Source organism: Lynx canadensis, chromosome B3 (assembly GCF_007474595.2).
Source record: "Lynx canadensis isolate LIC74 chromosome B3, mLynCan4.pri.v2, whole genome shotgun sequence".
Classification (NCBI taxonomy): Eukaryota; Metazoa; Chordata; class Mammalia; order Carnivora; family Felidae; genus Lynx; species Lynx canadensis.
Window position 1 is genome coordinate 144,485,519 of NC_044308.2, and position 24,329 is coordinate 144,509,847.

General features: G+C 49.0%; 1 protein-coding gene across 12 annotated transcripts in view; it reads left to right on the plus strand.

Annotated features, from left to right (window-relative positions):
• Positions 1-24,329, plus strand: part of KLC1 (kinesin light chain 1) — a 49,644-nt gene that overhangs the window by 22,115 nt on the left and 3,200 nt on the right. Inside the window, exons 8-16 of one of the 12 annotated variants that reach the window (XM_030320091.1) lie at positions 1,332-1,505; positions 1,638-1,737; positions 4,264-4,313; positions 4,393-4,460; positions 5,481-5,589; positions 9,615-9,776; positions 16,165-16,295; positions 20,837-20,906; positions 21,933-22,444. In XM_030320091.1, the coding sequence (XP_030175951.1) occupies positions 1,332-1,505; positions 1,638-1,737; positions 4,264-4,313; positions 4,393-4,460; positions 5,481-5,589; positions 9,615-9,776; positions 16,165-16,295; positions 20,837-20,906; positions 21,933-21,962 (894 nt within the window). In that variant the 3' untranslated portion in view covers positions 21,963-22,444. Of the gene's footprint in view, positions 1-1,331; positions 1,506-1,637; positions 1,738-4,263; positions 4,314-4,392; positions 4,461-5,480; positions 5,590-9,614; positions 9,777-13,827; positions 13,879-14,578; positions 15,340-16,164; positions 16,296-20,836; positions 20,907-21,932; positions 22,445-24,329 lie in introns of those variants that run through there. The other 11 variants (XM_030320093.1, XM_030320090.1, XM_030320101.1 and 8 more) reach the window with 11 other exon arrangements.

Genomic DNA, 24,329 nt, shown 5'->3' on the forward strand with positions numbered 1-24,329 from the left:
CATCATCAAATTATGCAGGAGAACTTCTTTTCTGCTGCCGTCTACATGATATTTATGAAATAAAATGGTCAGATTTTGAGTAGACTAGGGTTAAAGTCAAGGAGAACCCATAAGTATCAAATTAAGGATTATGAACTCTATACGGTGATCTACCAGATTCATTCGTACATAGTGGCTTTCATTTACTCATTTAGCAATGCGTGTTGAGTTCTTGGAGACCCCTGCTTTGGTTAGAGCTGGTGATTTACAAATCAGAGAGAAAGCTCCTTCCCGGGGGGCACAGGATGTAGTTGGCTTCCAGGATAGAATTCCAGGCGTGTGCAGAGAGCCTGGGCCCCCCAAAGTCCCAGGAGGGTGGTGCACCGGGGATGGCTTCCCATAAGTGGTCAGTGTTTGTACTGAGTCTTAAACAAGGTTCACGGGCAGGGAGAGCAAGAGAGTGCAGAGAGGGAGGGAGGGGCAGCATGCCTTCTTGGGGAGGCACAAAGTTGAGAAAATGAATCCCTTGTCCAAGGTACTGAAGAAATAGTTTAGTATTTATTCATCTATGTGTCCATACCTTTGTGGATGCTGACATTTACACTGGTGAAGGAGATGTAACATTGGCACTCCTGGTTATAATGGGCAGTGGACTACATACATAAATGAGATAGTTTTGGTTAGTGATTCTTGCAAAGGAAGAAACCAGGATGCTTGTGAGTTACCAGGGTGAGGGCAGGCCGGGGCTCCCTTCAGTCAGATGTAGGGAAGTGTGCCCTATGAGGGTTCTGCAGAGACCTGAGGGTTGATTAGTCAGTGGGTGGTGTGGTTGGGGGGACTGGGAGAAGGACGTCAGGCATCTGGGATGAGAGTTCGGAGAGCCCTGAAGGGGGAGTTTGCCACGTGAGGGGAAGTGGTTTGGGGTGACTGCAGAGGCTTAGTGCGAGTGGAAGAGTTGGAAATTCCCTTTGAAGGCTGTACACATCGGGATGAGTCTTGTGCAACAGCTGGAGTCAGAAAGGGCTCTTCCACACCTTGGCAGTAAAGCCGGCACAGCCTTTATAGAACAGTGTCCTCGTCTCTAGACCGTGCATGATCCACCACTGCCAGCTACTGTGTGGGCTTATTCTAAGAACTGAAGTTTAAAGCATGTACGATTCCTTCTCACCCCCAAGAGTAAGAGTTCTGGTGAAGTTATTTTTATTATTACAGGGCACGGGGAGGCATGGCATTCAGCCTGGAGGTTAGGCACAGTCCCGTTTCTGTTTAGAAGGATCTTTCTCGTAGGTGGAGAATGGATTGGATGGGAGTGAAACAAATCAGTGTTTCTAATACACTCTATTTTGTTCCAGGTTTTGGGAAAGGATCACCCCGATGTTGCGAAGCAGTTGAACAACTTGGCCTTACTGTGCCAGAATCAGGGCAAATATGAAGAAGTAGAATATTATTATCAAAGAGCCCTTGAGATCTACCAAACAAAACTGGGGCCTGATGACCCCAATGTGGCCAAAACGAAAAATAACCTGGTATGTTGATAGAGGCACACTCTGTAGATAGAGCCAGAATTCCTTTTCTTTGAACTTTTGAAGTTTGTTTTGTAATTTAGCCTGTAGGTAAGAGTGTATATTTCATTACTGAGTACTTTATTTTCTTTTAAGGCCTCCTGCTATCTGAAGCAAGGAAAATTCAAGCAAGCAGAAACACTGTACAAAGAGATTCTCACTCGTGCACACGAAAGGGAGTTCGGTTCTGTGGATGGTAAGAACTACACTACTGCTGCTGAGCGTATACAGTTGCAGAATGCATTAAGAGCGATTTCCTGCTGGAACTTGGTAATACCCAAATCATCCTAATATTTTCAAGGGACAATGTAATTTGAATGTTAGAAATGATTTTGCAGATAGTGCTTAGAGGAGAGGACATGGCACAGTGTGCGTAGTCCTAGGCTCATTCACTCACCTACCAGCCAGTGAGCGTTGGAGAACACCCGCGTACTTGCTCTGGTGTCACCAGTTACTCCAGTTACCCCCAGGGTGTCGTGCCTCTTGTAGTGAGGGGTGACGGGCCACCCACCCCACATCTTGCCTCATTGCCCTCTCCAGAGTCCAGCCTGGCTTCATGCACAGTTCAGAGCATTAACTCCAGAAAGTCTCTCTGGAGACATCAACGGTTCTGGGATTGTCCTGTCATCCTGGTTCTCAAAGTGCCAGCAGGGATCAGTGGCATCAGCACCACTTGTGACCTGTCAGACAGAAGTGCAAGTTGTCAACCCCATCCCAGGCCCACTGGATTATTATTAGACTGCCTTAAAGAGCCGAGGCCTGTCTCCATATTCCTTAAAGTATCATAGGTACTTAATACACAGTTTTGGAACAAATATTTTGTAGGATTTAAATTGCTCAATAAAACAGTATTTGTATGTTACATAAGGTGTTACATAAAGCATTTGGAATGAGGACAGTTGTTACTGGTGTGCAGGAAACCTCATAATGCATAGGGAAAGAGGTTTTGGTTAATAAGTGTTTTCTTTATCCTTTATTTTTTATGTTTTTTTTATTTATTTAGAGAGAGAACGAGTCGGGGAGGGGCGGGGGGGAGGGAATCAGAGGATCTGAAGCAGGCTCTGTGCCGACAGCAGAGAGCCCAATGCAGGGCTTGAACTCATGAACCATGAGATTGTGACCTGAGCCAAAGTTGGATGCTGAACTAACTGAGCCACCCAGGCACCCCAATAAATACTTTCTTTTATAGAGAGTTCCTAGAAACCACTCTTGAAAGATCTTTGAAGCGTATTAATACTATTTTCCTCCCGTTAGTAAGTGAAGCAGTAAATCTCTTTTACTCTGAGAATCTGGGAATGCCCCAGGCTCACCATTCTGAGCGTGGATTTTGTTTGCAGTTGACACAGGACGGGACAGCAAGTGCCTCCCCAGAGTCGTACAGTTCACAGGGGCTTCCATATCCTCACCTAACTGCGGAGGCTGTCTGGACTTTGTAGTGATTTCAGGTCCTTTCCTTAATGCTGCTTTTGCAAAATTCTGTTCTTGGGGAATATTTGTTTCCTTATGACTTGCTAGCTTCATTTTGCTAAAAACAGTAGTATAAAGTCCACAGCTAATTGGGTTCCAGTTAAAAAAGCAGTGTTCCTGTATTTGGATTTGCCTTCCATGCACATGTTAAAGCGTAGGACAGAAGGCATTTCTTTTTGGGCAAGATATGTGTGTCCTGTGGCCATCGATGTGTGACCTCCAGTCTCCCAGGGACCTGCTGCTCGCGGTGCACATACTGACATGTGCGACCTGTTGTGTCGTCTGGGAGTCGTGCTCTATTAGCTGGTGTGTAGTTGGCTATTCCAGCAACAGAATAGTTCGGAATAGTTCAGTTAGATATGGCTAATCCTGCACCCACAGTGCAGCCTCACATACTGTTCACTCTCTCAAGACCAGTATTTAAAATAGGCTTTAGTGTCCTGTGACATGCCAAGTAACAATCATAGTTCTGTCAGGCAGTCTCGGTGTGTGATCTCGTTTCATTTTCTGAACATTCCTGTGAACTGGATCAAACCTTAATCCATTTTAGGAGTGAGGACACTGTAGACTAAGTGACTTGGGCCAGGGTAGGTGGTTAGTGAGCGGGTGACCTGGTGTGAGCATAGGTTTCTTCCTCGGGAGCCTGAAGCCGGTCCTTGAAAGGTTCCTGCGTGCAGACACAGAAGGTGAAGGTCACCCATGATTTCAAGTGTTTTCCTTCTTTCTGTGCCGATTGATTTACACGATTAAAACCATGCTTTACATATAATCACAAATACTGCTTACTTTTCTTCAGACTTGTACCCTAAACATTTTTCATGTCATAAAAATATTCTCCTAAATGTCACTTTTCAGACTGCTTACCCTCCGTGGTGTGGTGTGGTGTGGTGTGGACACGCTGGTTGTCTAGAAGCGCTGGATGGAGTGGCCTGGTATAGGTTCCGGAAGGTTAAGACCGTAAGGGAGTATCTCGCATCTTTTGCCAGGTTCTCTCCAAGCATCTTACTCCTTTTTCTTGGACTTTTGTTTAATGCTAGCTTTGTCAAATTCTGAATACTCCCCAGTGTTACGTGAAGATTCTAGCACTAAAGTTTCATTGTAGGAGCCTCAGCATTCGTCAGGTTCGGTAGACAGCCGCCAACCTCTGCAGTTACGTCTGATTCTCCAGTTTCTACGGTCACTGAAACCTGGCAGCCTCCCCTCAGTGGGCTCTCCCGTGCTTCGATTTCATAGTATGTTATGTTTTCTCCCCTAGATGAAAATAAACCCATTTGGATGCACGCTGAAGAAAGAGAAGAATGCAAAGTAAGAACACGATGTTTTGAGAGATTTTCTGAATTGAATACGTTGCTTTAAAAATAATTACTCATTTGTTATAATTTAGGGAAAGCAAAAGGATGGGACATCTTTTGGAGAATATGGCGGCTGGTACAAAGCCTGCAAAGTTGATAGGTATGTCTTTTTACCTAGAGAAATAGAACTACTTGGAAGGTGCTAGTGCTTTAAGGGCAGCTTGTAAATGACCGAACACGTAAAGTTCCGTAAGATGGTGTGCCTGCACAGTCCCCTGTTGTTTCAAATTCCCATCCAAAAACCTGTAATTTTGTGTTTTAAATGTTCATTTATTTAGAGAGACGGGGAGAGAGTGCTAGAGCATGTGCCTTGGGACGGGGGCAGAGAGAGAAAGAGAGAGAAAGAAAGAATCCCAAGCAGGCTCCATGCTGTCAGCACAGAGCCTGATGTGTGGCTTGAACTCACGAACCATGAGATCAGTGACCTGAGCCAAAATCAAGCATGGGATGCTTAATCTACACAGCCCTTCAGGCACTGTTTCTTTGTTTCTGTACCTTAAGCGCCTATTATTGTTAATAAGAAAGAAGTCTCTTGAAGTACTTACATATGCTGAAAGGAACTAGGTTTATTTCTAGTTTCTTAGTAAGACTGTGGTTATGGGCAGAGACCCACTCTTCTTCACACACGTCGCACTCTTTCTGGCTCCCATGTGCTCATTCCGTCTCCCTCTGTGTGGAGAGGAGGGAGACCGTGAACAGCAACATTAGGAATGCCGTGTCCTCTTTACTGCCCAGCGCAGAATAAGCTCAGCCCCCAGGGGAGGCATGATGGCTACTAGCCACACCCAGCACAGCTGTTTCTGTTGCCAGAGGGCCTGGGGACAGCCACAGCCTGGAAAGCACACGGGCGTGTCCCAGCGGCCACAGGGCTCAGTGCAGCGTGCCCTGGCCCCTCAGAGAGTCTACCGCAAGGGTCGGAGTCGCCTCACTCTCTCACACAGCACTGGTAGGCAGGGGATCCTTGGGATAGAAGAACTGTTTTAGAATTTTGCTGCTTGAGAAAATACTGTAGAAACTTAAGTGTTTCTCACGAACGTGTCTTTTAGTCCTTTAGATTATGTGTTGTTGACAGTTCTGAAACTTGTATTTAATACTCTGTGTATCCTGGGCTTTCCTACAGTCCGACTGTTACAACTACTTTGAAAAACCTCGGGGCACTTTATAGACGACAAGGCAAATTTGAAGCTGCGGAAACATTGGAAGAAGCAGCCATGAGGTCCCGTAAACAGGTCAGTGACATGCCTCCTATTTTTAACTCGCCTGTTAGAGGTGTTTTTTTGTTTTGTAATTAAAAAAACTTTTTTTTTTAATGTTTATTTTTTAAGAATGAGAGAGACAGAGCGTGAGTGTTTTTAATATTTATTTTTGAGAGAAAGAAACAGAGTGTGAGGTGGGGAGGGGCAGAGAGAGAGGGAGACAACAGAATCTGAAGCAGGCTCCAGGCTCTAAGCTGTCAGCACAGAGCCTGATGTGGGGCTTGAACCCAAGAACTGTGAGATCATGACCTGAGCCAAAGTCAGACACTTAACTGACTGAGCCACTCAGGTGCCCCAAGATATTTTTTTAAAGTTTATTTATGTATTTATTTTGAGAGAGAGAGAGAGCGCGCGCGCGCGCATGAGAGGGGAGGGGCCGAGAGAGAGGGGGACAGAGAATACCAAGCAGGCTCCATGCTGTCAGCACAGAGCCTGATGTGGGGCTTGAACCCAAGAACTGTGAGATCGTGACCCGAGCCGAAGTTGGATGCTTAACCAACTGAGCCACCCTAGACGCCCCTCACCGCTTAGAACTTTAATTGAATGGGTTGAATGAGTCTTTTTTTTTTTTTTTAATATTTATTTATTTTTGAGAGGAAGAAACGGAGTGTGAGTGAGTGGGAGAGGGGCAGAGAGAAGGAGACACACAATCAGAAGCAGGCTTCAGGCTCTGAGCCGTCAGCACAGAGCCCGACGCGGGGCTCGAACTCATGAGCAGTGAGATCACGACCTGAGCTGAAGTCGGACGCTCAACCGACTGAGCCACCCAGACGCCCCGAATGAGTCTTTTTTAATATGACTTATCAAAAGCTTGACTTAGAAAATATTTAATATTTTAGTTTGTACAAACGAAACTATATTATTACTATTTTTAAAAAAAATTTTTTTTTTCAACGTTTATTTATTTTTGGGACAGAGAGAGACAGAGCATGAACGGGGGAGGGGCAGAGAGAGAGGGAGACACAGAATCGGAAACAGGCTCCAGGCTCTGAGCCATCAGCCCAGACCCGACGCGGGGCTCGAACTCACGGACCGCGAGATTGTGACCTGGCTGAAGTTGGACGCTTAACCGACTGCGCCACCCAGGCGCCCCAAAACTATATTATTTAAAAGGTCGTAACTATAGGGACGCCTGGGTGGCTCCGTGGGTTAAGTCCCTGAACTCGAACCAGGCGTTGGTCTCAGGATCTGGAGTTGAAGCCCCACGTTGGGCTCCGTGCTGGGTGTGAAGCCTACTTAAAAAAAAAAAAAACAGGGGCGCCTGGGTGGCGCAGTCGGTTAAGTGTCCGACGTCAGCCAGGTCACGATCTCGCGGTCCGTGAGTTCGAGCCCCACGTCAGGCTCTGGGCTGATGGCTCGGAGCCTGGAGCCTGTTTCCGATTCTGTGTCTCCCTCTCTCTCTGCCCCTCCCCCGTTCATGCTCTGTCTCTCTCTGTCCCAAAAATAAATAAACGTTGAAAAAAAAAAAAACAAAAAAAAAACAGACCATAACCATGACACCGAAAGCACAAGCAGCAAATGGAAACCTCGATCGGTTAGATTCACCAGAATTAGAAACGTGTGTGCACTCAAGGACACTGTTCAGATAGCGAAGATACCCACAGAATGGGTGGAAGTGTTTGCACATCACATCTGATGATGCTCTAGTGTCCAGAATGTATAGAGACAGGAGGATTTCCCAGTTAAAGAATGAGCAGAGGGGGAGGAGCTGAGCAGACATTTCTCCAGAGATGGTGCACAGATGCCCACGGGCGCGGGCGGGTGAAGTGCTCCCCATCGTCACCCACCACCCTGCTTCACCCCCATGGGGACGGCTCGAGTGTGACACAGAATGGAACAGGTGTCGAGGGAAAGATGTAGAAGCTGGAGCCCCCATGCGCTTCTGGTGGGGACGTGAGGCGGCGCAGCCACCATGGACAGCAGCGTGGTGGCTTCGCAAGAAGGTGAACATGGGATCATCGGAGCGTTTTCCTTCATCTACTGAGGCGTTTAGTCAGGTGAAATAACGCTGTGAGGAGATGGAGGGAGGGGTGCCCTTCGTGCCCTTTAACGAGCAGCTTTCAGAGTAATGAGTAAGTGTGTTAACCCTGTGTGTGTGTGTGTGTGTTTTTGTGTTACCTTGTGGGCACACATGAGCGTGTGTATGTGTCTGTGTAAATATATAAAAATGTATGTAAAGATGGCACGTTTGGTTTTGTCTTATATCTCTTTAGGACTGGAGAGGCAGGTGTGAGTTTTTCCCTCCACCCCCCGCCTCTTTTTTAAGTTTATTTTATTTTTGAGAGAGAGACAGGGAGAGAGAGTCTCAAGCAGGCTCCGCGCTGTCAGCACGGAGCCCAATGTGGGGCTCAAACTCACAAACCATGAGATCATGACCTGAGTGGAAAGAGAGTTGGCCGCTTAACCACCCGAGCCACCCGGTCGCCCCAAGTTTTTCCCTCTTGAATGGTACATATGTAGGCGATGATGTGCTTGCTGGTTTATTGCGCTTTTTGTCTGGGGTTAAAGTGACCCGTGTGTACCTTAGAATTCTTTTTCTGAACAAAATCTGTGCGGACTGAGGAGAGAAAACCCGGGCAGAGTTGGTACCAATGATGTGTCCCAGCCTGTGCCCCTGGAGGAGCCCCTTTCTTAAGTCTGGCCATACTTCCTGGGTCTTCTGACTCTGAAAGGCTGCTTGGGAGCTTGGCATGCACAGGGGAGAGCGCCTGGAGGTGTTGGGAGGCCTGGTGGGGGTCTGGCTGTGTGGGGCTGCATGGCATTCGGGCACAGTGCCCACGTTTGCCACCCCTGGGGATGGCAGGTGGCTTCCACCGCCTTGATGCTCATCCCAGCTCTAGACTTCTATGACCTGTCATCAGGATTAGTGCCAACAATCCAGGCTTTGTTTTAAAGTACCAGGATGATGTTTATCAACTGAGCGGAGTCTGGGGATCAGGAGTTGTAGAAGCTTAAAGAAGGGGATTGTCAGTGCTTTACTGAGAAAGGTCTCCTCCTGCCTGGTGAGGGGGCACGTCCGCTTTACCGTGAAGTCACATCAGTACATCATCTGTCTGAGATTTGTACCTTTTGAGGAAGACCCTGTGGGAGTCAGCACAGTATTTGCACGAGCTGTTGGGGTTGAAACCCCATTTAGAGTACAGATCGTTAGAACTGAAACGCACCCGGAGAACAGTCTGTGCCGTGTTGAGTGCAGCGAGGTGTTAGCTCAAGTGTGGGGGAGGCCGTCCCTGCCGCAGTGAAGTGAAGTGAGCTTGCTGCTGCCCTCCCGCCCTGACACTGGGGCCATCTGGGTGTTGTCCCGGCAATGTCTGATGACACTTTGCAGACGGAGAAGTTGAGAGGGTTCCGCACTCGTGTACCTGCCTCCTAGGTTCTGTCTTGAACGTGTCCTTGCTCTTCGGCACATCTGTCCCAACTGCCCATCCACAGGTCCTTTCTTGGGGAGGGCGTTTCAGGTTTGTATGTGTCAGTTCATTTCCTTGTAAATACTTCAAGTGTGCAGTTTGCTTGCTGGAGTCCAATGTTTGTTGCTTTTTATTTTTATTTTTTTATTTAAAAGGTTTTTTTTTTTTTAATGTTTATTTATTTTTGAGAGGCAGAGAAACAGGGCACGAGCAGGGAAGGGGCAGAGAGAGAGAGAGAGGGAGACAGAGAATCCGAAGCAGGCTCCAGGCTCTGAGCTGTCCGCACAGAGCCGGATATGGGGCTTGAACTCACGAATTGCGAGATCATGACCTGAGCTGAACTCAGATGCTTAACCAACTGAGCCACCCAGGCGCCCCTATTGTTTTTTAAAATTCGAGGTAAAACTAACCGAGTGGAATGCCTAAGTGTTAGGCGTACGTTCCTGAGAATCACTGCTCTGAGTTTTTCTTTCCAGTGTTTAAGAGCTGTTTTGTTTTTCTTTTCCTTAGTGAAACTTAACTATCTTAGAAATCCTTAACGAAACTTAAGTTCTAATGGATCAAACCCTTTCCCCCTTGCCTGGCTCACAGGGTCTTGACAATGTTCACAAACAGAGAGTAGCTGAAGTGCTGAATGACCCTGAGAACATGGAGAAGCGGAGAAGCCGGGAGAGCCTGAACGTGGACGTGGTCAAGTACGAGAGCGGCCCTGACGGAGGGGAGGAAGTGAGTATGAGCGTAGAGTGGAACGGGGTAAGTACAGTACACAGCCGCCGGCATGCTCGGCCAGGCGCTCTGTCCCCGCGTCCCCCGGCCGCGGCCTGGGCCAGTGTCCTGCAGGGGTGCCTGCCAGCACTTTCCTCTTGTCTTATGTGCCAGACACTTTCCTGTTCTCAAATTACGTACAAAATTAAGATTTCTGTAAGTTTTTACCTTCTGCTAATGATGAAGTCTGTTATTTGTTTGAAGTGGTAATTTTCTTCTCCATAGGAACCCATGAAAGCTGTTTGGCTTAACTTTGAGCACTTAAATGCTGATTGAGTGTCCTGGTTATTTAAAGCATAATCCATAACCTGGATTTATTTTAATATTAGGATTAGCGTGGCAGATAACTAACTCGCTTTGTTAACTTAACCCATTTTCATCGCTAACTCCAGCGCTCCTAATTTCACTGACCAGGCTGCTGTCGATTTTGTTAGAAGTAATTCAGATTCCTTCAAGGGAGATGATGATGTCAAGTAGAACTTGTCTCTAGGAAAGAACAGGTTGGGATGGCTGCTGTTCGTGTCCCACCTCAGTGCTGAATATCATGTTTCCCCTGGGGGTCCAGGGGCTCATCTCTCTCCACTGTCATCTGCCAGAGGTTCTCGGACGCAGAACTGCAGAACTCGTGCCTGTGTTTGGGACCTATCCCTCCGGGCTCTGCCTCTGGGTTTCATGACTTTGCCTTTATGGATGTTCTTACCACTGCTGTTTACCCAGTGGTTGCCGAAGAGCGTGTGGCCTTCTGAACATTTTTTTTCTAGTGTATTTTGGTCACACGTGAGTAATATTTTTGTCTATTGAGCTGGTATCTGTGGGATTTTGCTTTTATCAGAGAGGACTGAAAGCAGGATTAGCTTTAACGCATCCAGGTGCACTCTCGATATTTTTATCATTATTATTTTTTGAAGTTGTGGTCCAGTTTGATTAGCTGATATGGTGCAGATGTTTTGCCAAATAGTAGTTTCGGGTTTTTCTATACTCCATCTTTTTGAGTGTATTTATTTGGGATTTTTCTACAGCTGTAGCGGTTTGGTAAGGATTAGCATTCTAAGCAGACACTTTGTACGTAATGTTAGGGGTCAGAGTTTCAGAGAGAACATCTTTTGACCGTCTTTATCTGGCAGCTGCCTCGCTTTGGGTTTTCCTGTGCCAAGACAACCAATCAGCATCCGCTTTGACCATCCCCCTGTCGGGCTGTAGTCCAAACAAAACGACGATGGCGCAGGCCCTCCTCTTGCCCACATCTGGCCACACTGTGTACTGTACTCTCCCCATGGTTCCTGTCGTCCTGCATGCCTGTGTAGAGGGCCACGTCCCTTCTCCGGCCTTTGGAAGCCAGGGTGCAGATTTGATATTCTCGAATGAAGTTCTGGAGGAGCTGTTTCTTGAGACAGTATTTCTAGGTCAACCTTCCTGTGAAATCCTATCATAAAGTTATTGACAACGTGGAGTTGTGTTACGTCTTCAAGACTGAGACTCAGGGATGAGGGAGAGGCGCTTCCCATCCAGGGTGGAGGGCTGGTAGGCAGCTAGTCAGGCCTGCTGCGGGGTCCCAGAGGCCGTGGGCACAACAGTCACTCCTCTGGAGCACACGCTTGGCCCTCTTTCCATTTCACATTTCCCGTCTCACTTTGGACATGCTCTCACTTAGGGCGCTCACACGCCAGGCTTTGGACCCCTTTTTACTTGACATTAGACACTAGGAGCTCTGCATCTTTGACAGGATCCATCACAGGGCTCATCGATTGGCTGTGGGGTCCATTGGCTGAGAGAATCTAGATTCCAGATCTTAAGTCCTTCCTAAAACTCACTTTGAGCAGCAGAAGGATCCCTTTTTTCAGAGTCTCAGCTCAAACAGTGGCGACTTGAGAACTGCCCAGGTTTACCAGGCGGGGAGCCGCCCAGGTTGGCGTGAACACCGCTGGGCCCCCGAGGCCCCTGCTCACATTCAGTCCGCCCTCACCTTTGAGGGAAAGCCATAGCTCTCAGCTTCTGAGGTGGTGGTACTGAGCTGTCCTGATACATGGTCGAAGTTTCATTTTCAAAGCATCCTTGTTCTGCTTTAAGAAGAGACCTGATAAAAGGCAGTATGCACCCTTGCATTTTTTTTGAGTCAGCCTGGTTGAGGGGTAGTTTTGTGCAACCAAAGGAGCCCGGTTTAAGTGTCAGCTTCCAGTGAGAAGCTGGTAGACTGCAGTCCCCACGTTAGTCGTTGTCCAGGTGTGAGAACAAGTGTCTCTTGCCCTCTGTGTATGAGTGCGGAGTTCCCCCAGATGACAACGGGTTTAAGGACCGTTGCCACCTGCAAGCGCTAACCGGTGTGCCGCAAGAGTTTCTAGTGTTACGCAGTCCAGATAAACTAGAAACGAGTTGGGAGTCGAGGTGGGTGTCAGGGCTAGGCCTGTCCTCTGTAATTTCACGCCACAAATCGTGAGTTTCTGTTGGTGGCTTCAGGGTTTTCCTGGCTTATTTTATCATCCCAAGAACCTGTTTTACATTTATAATGAGAAAATGCCACCTAGATTTTATGTTGGCGTTCCGCATTAGAGTTTGTAAGTCTTTGAAAAAACGGTTTCAGTGCTCTTAAAAAAGTTTAAAAACCGCTGCCTTAGGAAAAAGCATCGTGTCGCTCTGTCGGGCAAGTGCTAGTCTAGTGGGGAGGATGGCGGGCGTAGGCCTGGCTGCCCGGTTCCGTGATCAGAGCCGCTTATGCCAGACTGAGTACGTGTCCTCATTCTCCGCACTCAGAAGTAACGTCTAAAACAGAGGGCAGCTAGTCCGAGATCAGGCACACTAGGCATAGTTGCTCCCTGCAGATAGTGAGAGTCTGGGTCTCAGCACAGGACTGAATTCTGTGCTATTAAAATGCAAGAAAAGTAAGGTTACTGGATATATTGTAACAATTCATAGGAAATTTTTGGGTCAAATTCTTAGGGAAGTGCAGTTCTGTTCTTTTAGGTACGTACCATAAAGATTGTGATTAAAGTGCTTGAAAAATGTGACTTCCTCAAACTTATTTTTGTACAAAGTGTACAGATCTGAAAAGCATTGTCAAGAGAAGCCCGAGTTCTCTCTTATGGTCCTGCTAAAAATGCAGATGCTGTGTGCACAGGAATGCTTCCTGATACATCGGATTCCCTTTACCTTCTGTCCACACGGCTTTGTGTTCACTGAGGGCTGGTTCCCTTCAGATACACGGGAGTCCCTGGGCTGCCTGGTTACTAAGCAGTCGTATCTGCAGCCATGCCACAAGGGCCCCAGGAGACCTCACATGAGGACCCAGGGCCCCCAAGTCAGTCTTCTGCGCTCTGTCTCGATTCGCGCTGCCAGTGCCCTGCAGCCTCCTTCAGGGGGAGCCCGCCCACCTCCCTGTGTTAGTGCTCGTGAGAGCTTCTGATCTACTGAAGTCTTGCCTGAGATTATGAGGAATGGGACAGTACATGCTGTTAATTAGAAATAGGCTTTTTACTTTTAAAAGTTATATTAGGAACACAACTAGAATGTAACAAAAAATAGCAAATCACCTGAAATCTGTACTTAATAACTACTGCCCTGTGTTTCTCAGCCAATGCGCTATACACTTCTGTTCAGAAACCCACTTTTTTGACGTAAATACGCTTTCATGGCGGTCAGTGGAAAGTAGTAGAGGCCCCCTGAATAGAAGCCCACCGGGGTTGGGGCGGGTTCCCACCGCACTTCCCGCTGGTTCTGGATGACGAGGGGAGGGTGGGCAGCCTGCCTCAGCGCCCCTTCCCCAGCGGGGGGCTGCTTCCGGAACCTGGGTCCTGTGGGCCTGTGGGGGAGGGGGATGTTCACCGTGAAGTCCTTCTCCCGCGGTCTGCGGAGGGTCTGGTCCGGGAGCGCTGCCAGTAACACTGCTGGAGCGTAGCGATGAGTTGGGGGTTGAACAGCAGGTGTACGGTTTGTGGAGTTAACGTTTTAATGTCCTTTTTCTGAAAGACCAACAAGAACTTATGTTTTCTTGTCCTCCCAGCATTCGTGGGGAGTTGGTAACAAATTTTATTTTTCCATTTTAAAGATGAGAAAAATGAAGCTCGGGCTGGTTAAATGACTTGCTCAGCGTCCCATGGTGAGTCAGAGCGGGCAGGGGCTCAGGTCCCCGCTGTCTGGGGCTTCGGTACAAGACCGTTGGGTTTCCAGTCTGCTGAGACCCAGGATGCATTGCTGCCTGTGGAATCCATTTTCCATAACTAATTTTATTTTGGATTACCGACTGCATGTTTAAAATGTGCTGAAGATTCTTAAAGTCCGTGGTTTCTTAAAGTTTCTGAAATGTCTAAACTGTTAGTGCTTTCAAGGGAAAGTCCTCCCTGATTTCAGAGAGAACTTTATAGTCTAGGGATGCAGAAGGATTTCCGACGAAGTTAAAGATCACGAACGTGCCATTCCCGTGTGTAGCCTCTTTTTCCGGTGACTGTCAAGTCATTTCATTGTGGGATCTCCTTTATGGACAGTTGCCGGAAAACCTCGTTACAGTAAGTACCATGGAGATTTCTAGCACAGTGCCAAGCCATGCTCTGAAACTGGAATTTAATTTTGATGGCAGGAGTAACTAGTCTTAATAAGGTATGTGACCGATAACGTGTGGCCCGGTGCCTCTTTGTGCCCGGCTGATAGGAGCAGGCAGAAGGTAATCCCAGATACTGAAGCGATTCAGAGCACTGCTGAGATCCGTGACCTAGAAATACTGTGAGCCGCGCTGCGCTCGTGGGGGTGGCTCTCTGCTCACAGCGGTTTCACTGGGCTCTCTCTCCGTTTCTGTCTGACAGGCCTAGCTGCCCTCTGTGACGCTCACACTGTCTCCTGCATGACGGGCGGCTCCTCCGGCTTTACTTCCCTCTCCAGTGCTGACTGCTGTGTGTAGCAATCCCCTAGGATTCTTGTCAGAGCTCCACCTCTCTGTGACTGGCCATCCCTTTCGGTGCTGCTGTCCTTTCGGGGGGTTCCTTATCTCTGTATACATGTAGCTTTGCCAGATATGTACTTAGTAATATAAACTGTGTTAATAAAAACCATTTACCGTGTGATACATGAGTTTAAAAATTAAGAGCGATTAGCTGTTCACTTTGATAAAAGGTAGTTAGAAGTACCCGCAGGTGTTGATGCAGTGGCATGACAGTGACCGTGGACGCTAGCTAGGCTGTAAGAGTAGGGCATGTGCCGCCCCCGTCGCACTCCGAGACCTGGCGAGGCCCCCCGGGCCCCGGGCTCTCCCCTTAGGATCTCGCTCAAGTAGCATTTGCTGTGTCGTCTCTGTGAAATTTTAGCAGTTTGGCTCTTCTCCACTAACCCTTCAGTGGTCAGTGATTTGTGTATTTGTGTCTTTCTAACTTCTAATAAACTCACTCCAACTGACCTGTGTCTTCGTGTCTGTCTGCTTAGTGGGACTTTTCACTTTTTCCATGGAATGCGGCATTGTGTGGCTTCTTGAGGGAATGGGGCTACTGTTAATCTTACTAAGTCATTCGTTCTGAGAATAAAAGTTGCTACAGACAATTTTTTTACTCTCTGTTCTTCATTTTCATATCCAGATAACTGCCAAATGTTTCACTTATTAATGTCTGAGTCCATTGTGATGAAAGCTGGGCAGTCTTTTACTTCCCACAAGGTGTTTGAGGGTTTTTAGTTTTTGTACGGAATGAACATTTTATTTCATTTTCCAACCTCACTTATAATCCAACATTTAATAAAACTTCTTAAAAACTCACTGAAGGGGCGCCTGGCTGGCTCAGTCAGAAGACCATGCGACTCTCAATCTTGGGGTCTTGAGTTTGAGCCCCACCTTGGTGGAGGGTCGGGGAGGGGGGACTTATAAATAAATAAAGACATGAGAATTTTTACAAAATTATAAAATTTACTAAACAAGCAGTATACCTAAGTATTGTATTTACATGGAATTGTTAAAAAGAAGTTGTCTCTGTCAGCTCAGCGTTTGGGGTCCAGTACTGTTACGTGGCCCAGATGCTTCTGTTTTTATTAAACGTGGAATTTGATTTTGGTGATCTTCCAAGAAGCAGCCTTCATTTTCTTAAGACTTTTTCTGTGTGTGGTTACCGTTTGTTTTGAAACAGCAGTAAAATTTGGGGGGATGTTTTTTTTGTTTGGATGTACTTCTTAATGTTCAAATGTTCTCATGATCATTGGATTATCTTTAATGAGATTTAAAATGGATCGAGTTCTGTTTCAAGTGTGTTTATATGCATGGCAAGTTGGTAATTTCTGTAGCAGTCGCATTGCCAGCATCACAGACAAGTAGGTCAGCCGTGACGTGAATTCTTGTTTTCATGCAGCTCTGCCTCTTGGGAGGTCGGCGGAGGACCGTCTGCGGTTTCACATTTGTTCACATTTCTTTCAGGACGGCACTGGATCTTTAAAGCGCAGTGGCTCCTTTAGCAAACTCCGGGCTTCCATTAGACGCAGCAGTGAGAAGCTGGTTAGGAAGCTGAAGGGAGGAAGTTCTCGAGAGAGTGAGCCAAGGAACCCCGGGTAACTATCTGCAGCCCCACCGGGTGCCCAGCGGGCCCTCCTCCCCCAAGACAGTGGTGCCCGGCGGGCCCTCCTCCCCCAGGACAGGCTGAGGGATGACCGAGGGCCTTCCGTGCAGAGGCCGAGAGGGCGGATGCCTTCAGAAGACATCTGTGCAAATCTTTGACTTTGTGGCATGTTCAGAGGAAGCCTTAGTGGTGGAAAGTGGGAACTTCCGTATTAAAACACCCGAGCGTATTCACTTGTTTACTCTAGACAGGCGTTACTTATTTTTAACATTAGCACTAGTTCATATCCTTTAAAATTAATTTTTAGTTAAAAAAAAATAACATTAGTTTTTAAAATCAAATGATAACTGTGATTGTATTAAGCCCACACGGGTATTAATACAGGAAGAAAAGTTGTTTTAAATAGAAGGATGACAGTTTCAAGACTTTGTTATAAGGTGTTTCTTTAGGAGATTAAAAGACAGATTTCCCACGTGTTTAACAAAAGGTACACTCCTGCGTCGTGGAGTCTTTTGAACAATAACATGTAAGTTGTCAAAGGAATTTGGTTCTGAGGCATTCTGGTTTTGATCGGGTGTGTCAGCAGGAGATCGGCTGTTAACAGTGTGCATTTCTGGGTCACTGCTGGGGTCAGCATTCTGTTTGGGATGCATTTCTCACAGAGGCACTGTTTTTTCTGCTCTTTGAAGCTCTCAGTTCCTGAATGGGGCCTGCTTTTTAGAGATGGACTCTCAGTGAGACCCTGTTGTACACCTGACCCCACCGTCTGCTCTGCGGGCAACGAGTCGCCCACTGCTGGGGCACGGGGTCCCCTCCCGTACGTGCTGGAGACACCGAGGGGAGGGGCTCTTCTCGCTGCTTCCCTTGCTGGTCCCAGAGGTGTCCGGTCTCGTTCTTCTGACCTCTAGGCCCGGGGAGCAGAGCCCTGGGGCTGCCGGCCGCCCTTGGCCCCACTCTGCCTGTGGCTGCACACATTGCTCGATGGCTCGCGAGGCAGGAGGCGCGATTTGGTTGTATAGGTGGCTGTCCCCCTGCTTCCCAAATGTTCGCGAGCCCGTTTCCGTGGAGGGAGTTTTATGGGCTCCACACATTTGTTCTCAAACTACCTGGAAGGAACGGTGTTGGAAGCCAGTTGGGGTTTCTGGGATACATGAGGCTTAGCAGCAGGTTGCCGTCCTGCCCTGCCGACAGTGCCCGAGGGCCTGGGACCCGACAGGAGTGTGCATCAGGGAAACGGGTTTTAATTTGCCTTTGGGATAAAGTGCTTGTTTTAAAATACTTACAGAACTAAATGATAGGTCATCGTTTGCCTCACCGAGTTTTGAAAGTGTAGACTTTTTTCTACCGCGATGCGAGGATCCGCACAGACTGTTGTGCGGTCGCCCAGTTACGTTCCCGGGGCGGGTCTGGGAGCGGAGGAGATTTGTGTCACCATGTGGGCGGCTCCTCCAGGGCAGACACCCCGGCTACCAGGGGTGCTGGGTGTTCTGAGACTTTTTAAACGCAGAGCCCTGTGACATGGACCTTCTTCCCACGTGACGGAGCCCACAGTTCTTCTCCTGGTCTCATCCGTGTCTTCTGTCGTGACGGTGACACAGAGGCAGGGACCCTCCGCAGTGCGGCACGGGTTGCGGTGCCGGGACGCTGTCCGCCTGACTCCACGCTTCACATCTAGCACTTTTCCTCCGTTATTCGAGATGATGCCTTACTGAACTTTATGAAAAATTAATGACCTTAGAAATGTCATTCCATAAAGTGCAGAAAACTGAGTACTCTTTCTGGGTACGAGTGACCATGTTCATTAACTGGACAGGTGGTTCTCCAGCCACAGCATCAGCATCTCGTGGGGGCCGGGGGGGGCCGGGTGGGGTTCACCACTGAGAACAGACTGTCGGGCCCCACCCCGCCCCTATGCTAGTGCCTTTCTGGCAAGTTCCCAGCAGGTGCTAGTGCTGCTGGTCCAGGACCGTGGCTTTTTTTTAAAACCTTTTTTGATGTTTATCTTCAGAGTGAAAGAGCAGGGGAGGGGCAGAGAGAGGGGGAGACACGGAATCCGAAGCAGGCTCAGGCTCCGAGCTGTCAGCACAGGGCCCGACGCCGGGCTCGAACCCACGGACCGCGAGTTCGTGACCTGAGCCGAAGTCGGACGCTTACCCAGCTGAGCCCCCCAGGCGCCCCAGGACCGCCTTTTGAGACTCACTGAACTGGGCCTTCTTCCTGTGTTGCACACCCCGGTTTAAAACACCGAGTGTGAATGCAGCTCCAGGAGGCTGGGGAGACCTGCTGGGAAGGCACAGTTGTTGTTACTTTCATCTTGTAAGGAAAGGGAATTTGAGGAAGAACGTTGAATGGCTTTCTTAGAGAATGCCAACCAGCAAAAACAGTATGAACAAAGTGAGGGCTCATGGGGGGTGGAGGGGAGGGAAAAAGGGGTGATGGGCGGGGAGGAGGACACTTACTGGGATGAGCACCGGGTGCTGTATGTAAGGCAATTTGACGATACATTAAAAACATAAGATTTAGAAAAATATGCATAACAGGTGAAAAAAGCCAATTTGCTGTTTAACAGAGTAATTAAATGTGGCAGAATATAACTTCCTTTTCATTTTCTTTGATTTTATCCTTTGTTGTTGGGTAGTTACGTAGAGAAAAACTTGTTCAGAAGTGTAGCAACCTGTGGGATACGTTGGGATGTTTTTGGTTTTTCTTTTTATCCTGGTTGGGGCATTTTGGGAGTGTGTTTTACCTGAGAGTAAGTAAATTAAGGTCTGTGGTTTTGGTGTAGTTTATTCAATGAGAACTTGGTAAATACCTGTCGTTTGCCGGGCGCTGTGCTCACAGTTGATGCTGGGCACTCGTGTCGTGACCCAGGCCTTGGTCCACATTCCTAGTGCATTTTGTATGTGTCTGGTTGTGCTAATCCTTTGGATCTGTGCTTCAGTGTCACAGCTCTGCCCTCAACTCATAGGGTGAATAGTGTGCCCTGTGTCATAGGTGGTTCAAGTTCATAATTACAGTTCCTACTGCAAACATTTAAAGAAGAACCCTTGAGGGGCGCCTCGGTGGCTCAGGTGGTTGAGCATCCAACTTCAGCTCAGGTCATGATCTCACGGTCTGTGAGTTCGAGTCCTGAGTCAGGCTCTGTGCTGACAACTCGGAGCCTGGAGCCTGCTTCCAAGTCTGTGTCTCCATCTCTCTCTGCCCCTCCCCTGCTCATTCTCTGCCTCTCTCTCTGTCAAAAATAAAGTTTAAAAAAAAAGAAAAGAACCCTTGATATTGGTTATTTTAACTTGAAAAGCTAAGGGGACTTTCTGTTTGAGGGCATCCCCGGTAGTGGTAAGCAATTATGGTAACTTTATCCATAATTTAAGTTTGGGTTTTAGGTTATTTTGCAGGACATTGCATCAAGTATTTTAAAGGTATCAAATGGGGGAAGAAAGTAAACATTGAAGTCACTGTATTTCCTTAAATGTAAAGCATGAAATTTCTCTTAAATTTTGATTAAAAAAAAATTTGCTTTTGAGAGAGAGAGAGAGTGCGAGCATGAGCCTGGGGTGGGGGGGTGCGGGGGCAGAGGGAGACACAGAATCCAAAGCAGGCTCCAGGCTCTGAGCTGTCAGCACAGAGCCTGATGTGGGGCTTGAACTCACCAACTGTGAGATCATGACCTGAGCTGAAGTTGGATGCTTACCCGACTGAGCCACCCAGGTGCCCTAAATTTTGGTTTCTAAGCTTCGGAGTTTATTTTACTAGTAAAAAATTGGTTTTCCTTTTAATATAGAAAAAAATATAAAATACACGAACGTATATATGTGTCTGATCTCAACAGTGAGCTTCGAGTGTCTTTCTTTTACATGGTCATTCTGGGTGAGTGTTGGGATTTGGAGGAAACCCCAGGCTCCCTTCTTTAAAAAATTTTTTTAATGTTTATTTTTAAGAGAGAGAGCACGAGTGGGGAGAGGCAGAGAGAACAACACAATCCGAAGCAGGCTCCAGGCTCCGAGCTGTCAGCACAGAGCCTGACGCAGGGCTCGAACCCACAACCCACGAGGTCGTGACCTGAGCTGAAGTCGGATGCTTAACCGACTGAGCTGCCCCCCCCCCCCCCCCCCCCCCCCCCCCCCGGCTCCCTTCTTAAATCGAACCTGACACAAAGGCTTGTGCTGAGTCTGAGGGTGGCGCTGGCCAAGCCTCTCGGCTCCTATACGTGCCAGGCTTCACAATGTGACGACGTAATGACACTTGGAATTTACACACACTACCTGAAGACAGATACTTTGCAGAGAAAGTGCTTTTTTTCCCGTGGGGCTCTAAATACAGTTAGAGCTGGGGCGTCCGTGCTAAGAATTGGGTGTACATCCCCATCCGAGCGAGATCTAGGCTCGCTCTCCATCAGGGATGGTGCCAGGGACTCCCCCATGGTGTCCCCCATGGTGACCGGGGCCTTTGAGGGTTGTCTTTGCCATGTGTCCTGCTCCCGGTTAACTGATGTGCCGATGGTTTGTCCTTTGCATGTCTACCGCCCGGTTGCAGCATGAAGCGTGCCAGTTCTCTGAGTGTCCTTAACGTGGGTGGCAAGGCAGCCGAAGACCGTGGTTTCCAAGTAAGGAGCCCTGCCCCACTTAATGCCCTTGACCGCTCAGGCCTACTTCGCCGGGCGGCTGCTGTTTGAGCAGCCGTGGGGACGTTTCAGTATTTCTGAGTCTTAGATAAAGAGGCGTTGTAACGATATTTCTGTATTCTACATTAATTTGAGGAGGTGAATTATGGGAATGTTCATATTGTGAACGTTCTCAGTATATTAATTACCGATCTTTAAGTTTGATTAGCCTAAGTAAAATTTAAATATTCTGATAAAGTAATATCAGAATTTGGCCACTTAATTTTTGTTACTAATTTGTATGATTTTAGCCTGGGGTAAGTTTGTAAGTAATTGTCTAGTTACACTTGTTTAGCATCTTACAACTTTTCAGAACTTTACAAATGTAAGTGACGTAATGTCACTTTTACACTCAATCTTTAGCGCTTTTTTTTTTTTTAGCTGTGTGAGGCTTGCACGAACCCGTCACATTTAAAACTGTTGGCACCTTGTCTATCAGAAATGGCCTTTTTGCTGCTGTTAAGCGTCCAGTGTGGCTGTCGGGGTGCGGCCCCGTGTGCCAGGCAGACCAGCAGCTGAGCTTATGGGGAAAGAGAACCTTCTCAGCCAGACCTGCCCGTCATCACACCCATTAGCAGCTCCCCAGGTGCCCCAGCCCAGCTGCTAGACTCCTGGACCGCTCACCGACAGGAACAGGCCTTCCTCCCCAGCCTGCACCCGTGGGGGCGGCTGTTTCTAGGGGCCTCTCAGCAGACCTTTGGTGAGAAGATGCGAGACGCCAGTGGTGTCTGGGCTATTTTGAGCGTGCCTGGTAATGAGAATAAAAGAGGTGTCGTCTCCAAAGGTCTGGGGCAGCCAGGTCCCCTCACCCATGTCTCTCGGTGTTGGCACCTGCGTACGTGGGCGTCAGGGCTCTTGGAGGTTGACTTAAGGGTCGTGCAGCCGTTGTTACAGCTCTGAGACCACTTGAAGCTGGCGTCATTTGACGCACTGGTCGTGTATAATTTTTCTGTTTGTTTTTTCACGCAGGAACGAAATGATTATCTGGCAGACTCGTGAGCTCCGAGTGCCAGCCACACTGACCTGGCCCACTGAGGGTCGGGGCAGAGCTAGATAAAAATCCCCGAGACTTAACGGGGACACTGAGACCCTCAGAGCTTTGCCAAGCTCCTCTACTCTGCCCGGGACTCACCTCCCCAGTGACTTCCTTTTCTAGGTGGTGACCTCTACCACCTCGTGGCGGTTTGCCCCGAATTCCGTTAAGCTGCCTGCAGTCCTAGCGAGCTAGAGCTGCTGGAGCGTGAGACTGGCCAGGCGTGGCGCCGGCAGCCTCAGCGTGTTTGGGACCGGCCGTTGTTCACGGACACTTGTACTTTCTGCCGCTACGCCAAGATCTGTTTGCAGTTTTAGTATCGTATTAAGGCTCTAAATGAAGACTCCGGAACCTTAAACTGCATCTTTCTAGAATGAGCATCTGATGGTCTGGGGCCATGCTGCCTGGAATTAAGAGGACAGTTGGTGCTCAGAGCTGGGAGAGACAGGTGACCCTCTGGTGGGGGTGGGTCTCTGCCGAGTCCCCAGTCCTGCCGTGTGCCGCCCCCCCCCCCCCCCCCACCGCTGGACGCGCATGGGTCCCCACCCCTCTGGGGCCCATCTCCCCTCTCCTGGGCCCTGTACACTCAGCATGTAGGCATGCAGGCTTAAAAAAAGATTTTCTTTGTAGGGTTAGAACGGTTCCCAATCAACCCTAAGGGAATCTGCCAGACTCACTGGCCGGTGAAGAAAATACTGCACAAATACTGTTTGTAATTCCGGATGACAGCAGCTGTAGGGAGGGGCGCGTCCAGGCCACCGAGCTGGAGTAGGACGACTCATCACTTAGCTCTGAAGAACTTGGGGTACCCTGTGAGATGCTGCACGTTTGGACTTTCTTTTAATGTCCTGTTACCGGAGGGGTCACAGCAAGGGCACTTGCCGCCCCCCCAGCCCCCTGCTCCGAAATTGCACCATGCTGGGGTCCGTGCGCCCCGGGGGCCCTCCGGCGGGGCTCACAGGGCACCTCGGCACTCGCTGTACAGACTCCCTGGGGGTCCCCGCGGGGGCACCCACCTGCTGCACATGTCCTTCAGGCCAGGCGTGGATTTGGGGCTGCGGGCCCGAGGCGGCAGCATGCCGGGGTCTGGGGGCTTTGTTGACGGGTGTCCTGTGATAATACCAGAGCACGTGGCCTAGACCACCTGTTTGGGACACTGCTCGCTCCCTCCCGGAGGCCAGTGTGCGGTGCCTGGGCCCGGTCTTCTGTGGCCGCGCCTCCTTCCTCAGCGCCTGGCCGGCTGGGCTTTGCCGCCTCCGGCTTTGTAACCGTCGTCCACTCTGCAGGCTGCGAGAGACCGCCGCCGACAGAGTGGGCTGTGTGTCCACGCGGGCACTGTGCACTTTGAAGTTCCCGTTTGAGGGGCGGGGGAGCATGGTGTCACCTGTGGAGCGGGACAAGGGCTGTCCCGTCTCCCCTGTCCCCTCCATCGGAAGTGCTCTTCCAGCCACGACGCTGATCCGATACATTGGAAACCTACCCCCTTTCCCTTAGTGACACGTCTCCCTGGGAAACCAGGGCATTCAGGAAGGATACACGTGGGGCCAGGGGTAGGATTTAGGCTCCCATTCGGTGGGAACGGGGCCCCGCCTGTGAGCCCGCCAGCCCCCTTCTCTGAAGGCCAGCTTGCCTTTGTGGGGTGTGAGGAGCCACACAGCCTCCTTACACTGCGTCGTAAGAAACCGTCATGTTTCAGAGGGGACGCTGCCTGGAAATGTGTAATTTCTGATTTTTGAGCTTGTATCAAAACAAGTGAGCCTGGTTGTCCTCTGCTCATTTGTCTGGCCGTCTGGATTTTAATGTTCTCGAGGAGGAGAAGCAGTGGGGGCGGCCGGCCCTCCTCTTCAGTGTTTTCCTCTCCCGGCGAGGGGGCCTCGGGCCGTCGAGTTAGAGGTCCCTGGCCAGAGGACAGGCAGGAAGTGACGTGAGCCGGCTCTGTGGGTCTGTCTGAGGGGGAGGTTGTGGGAGGGCTGGGCCGTCCGCCCTCGGCTCCCCCCAGGGTCTCTGTGTTTACAGTACTGGAGGGAGTCAGGTAGTTCTTTCCCGGAATTCGAAGAGATTCCGGTCATGTTTGGTCAGAAAGCCGCTAGGAATATCACGTGATGAGAAATTCAGTGTTTACAGTAACCTATAAATATTGCTAAAAATAGTTTATAGACAGCTCTTTCATTGTCATAACTTCATAGAATATTCTTGGGAAGCAGGTGCATACATGAGGCTATACTCTGGTATGTTTGCACTTGCTGTTGAGCAGTGCACTGCATGACCATCAGACTTCTGAAAATTGCCAAGTGCTACTTGATAACACCGATCGAAGGAGAGGCTCCAGCCAG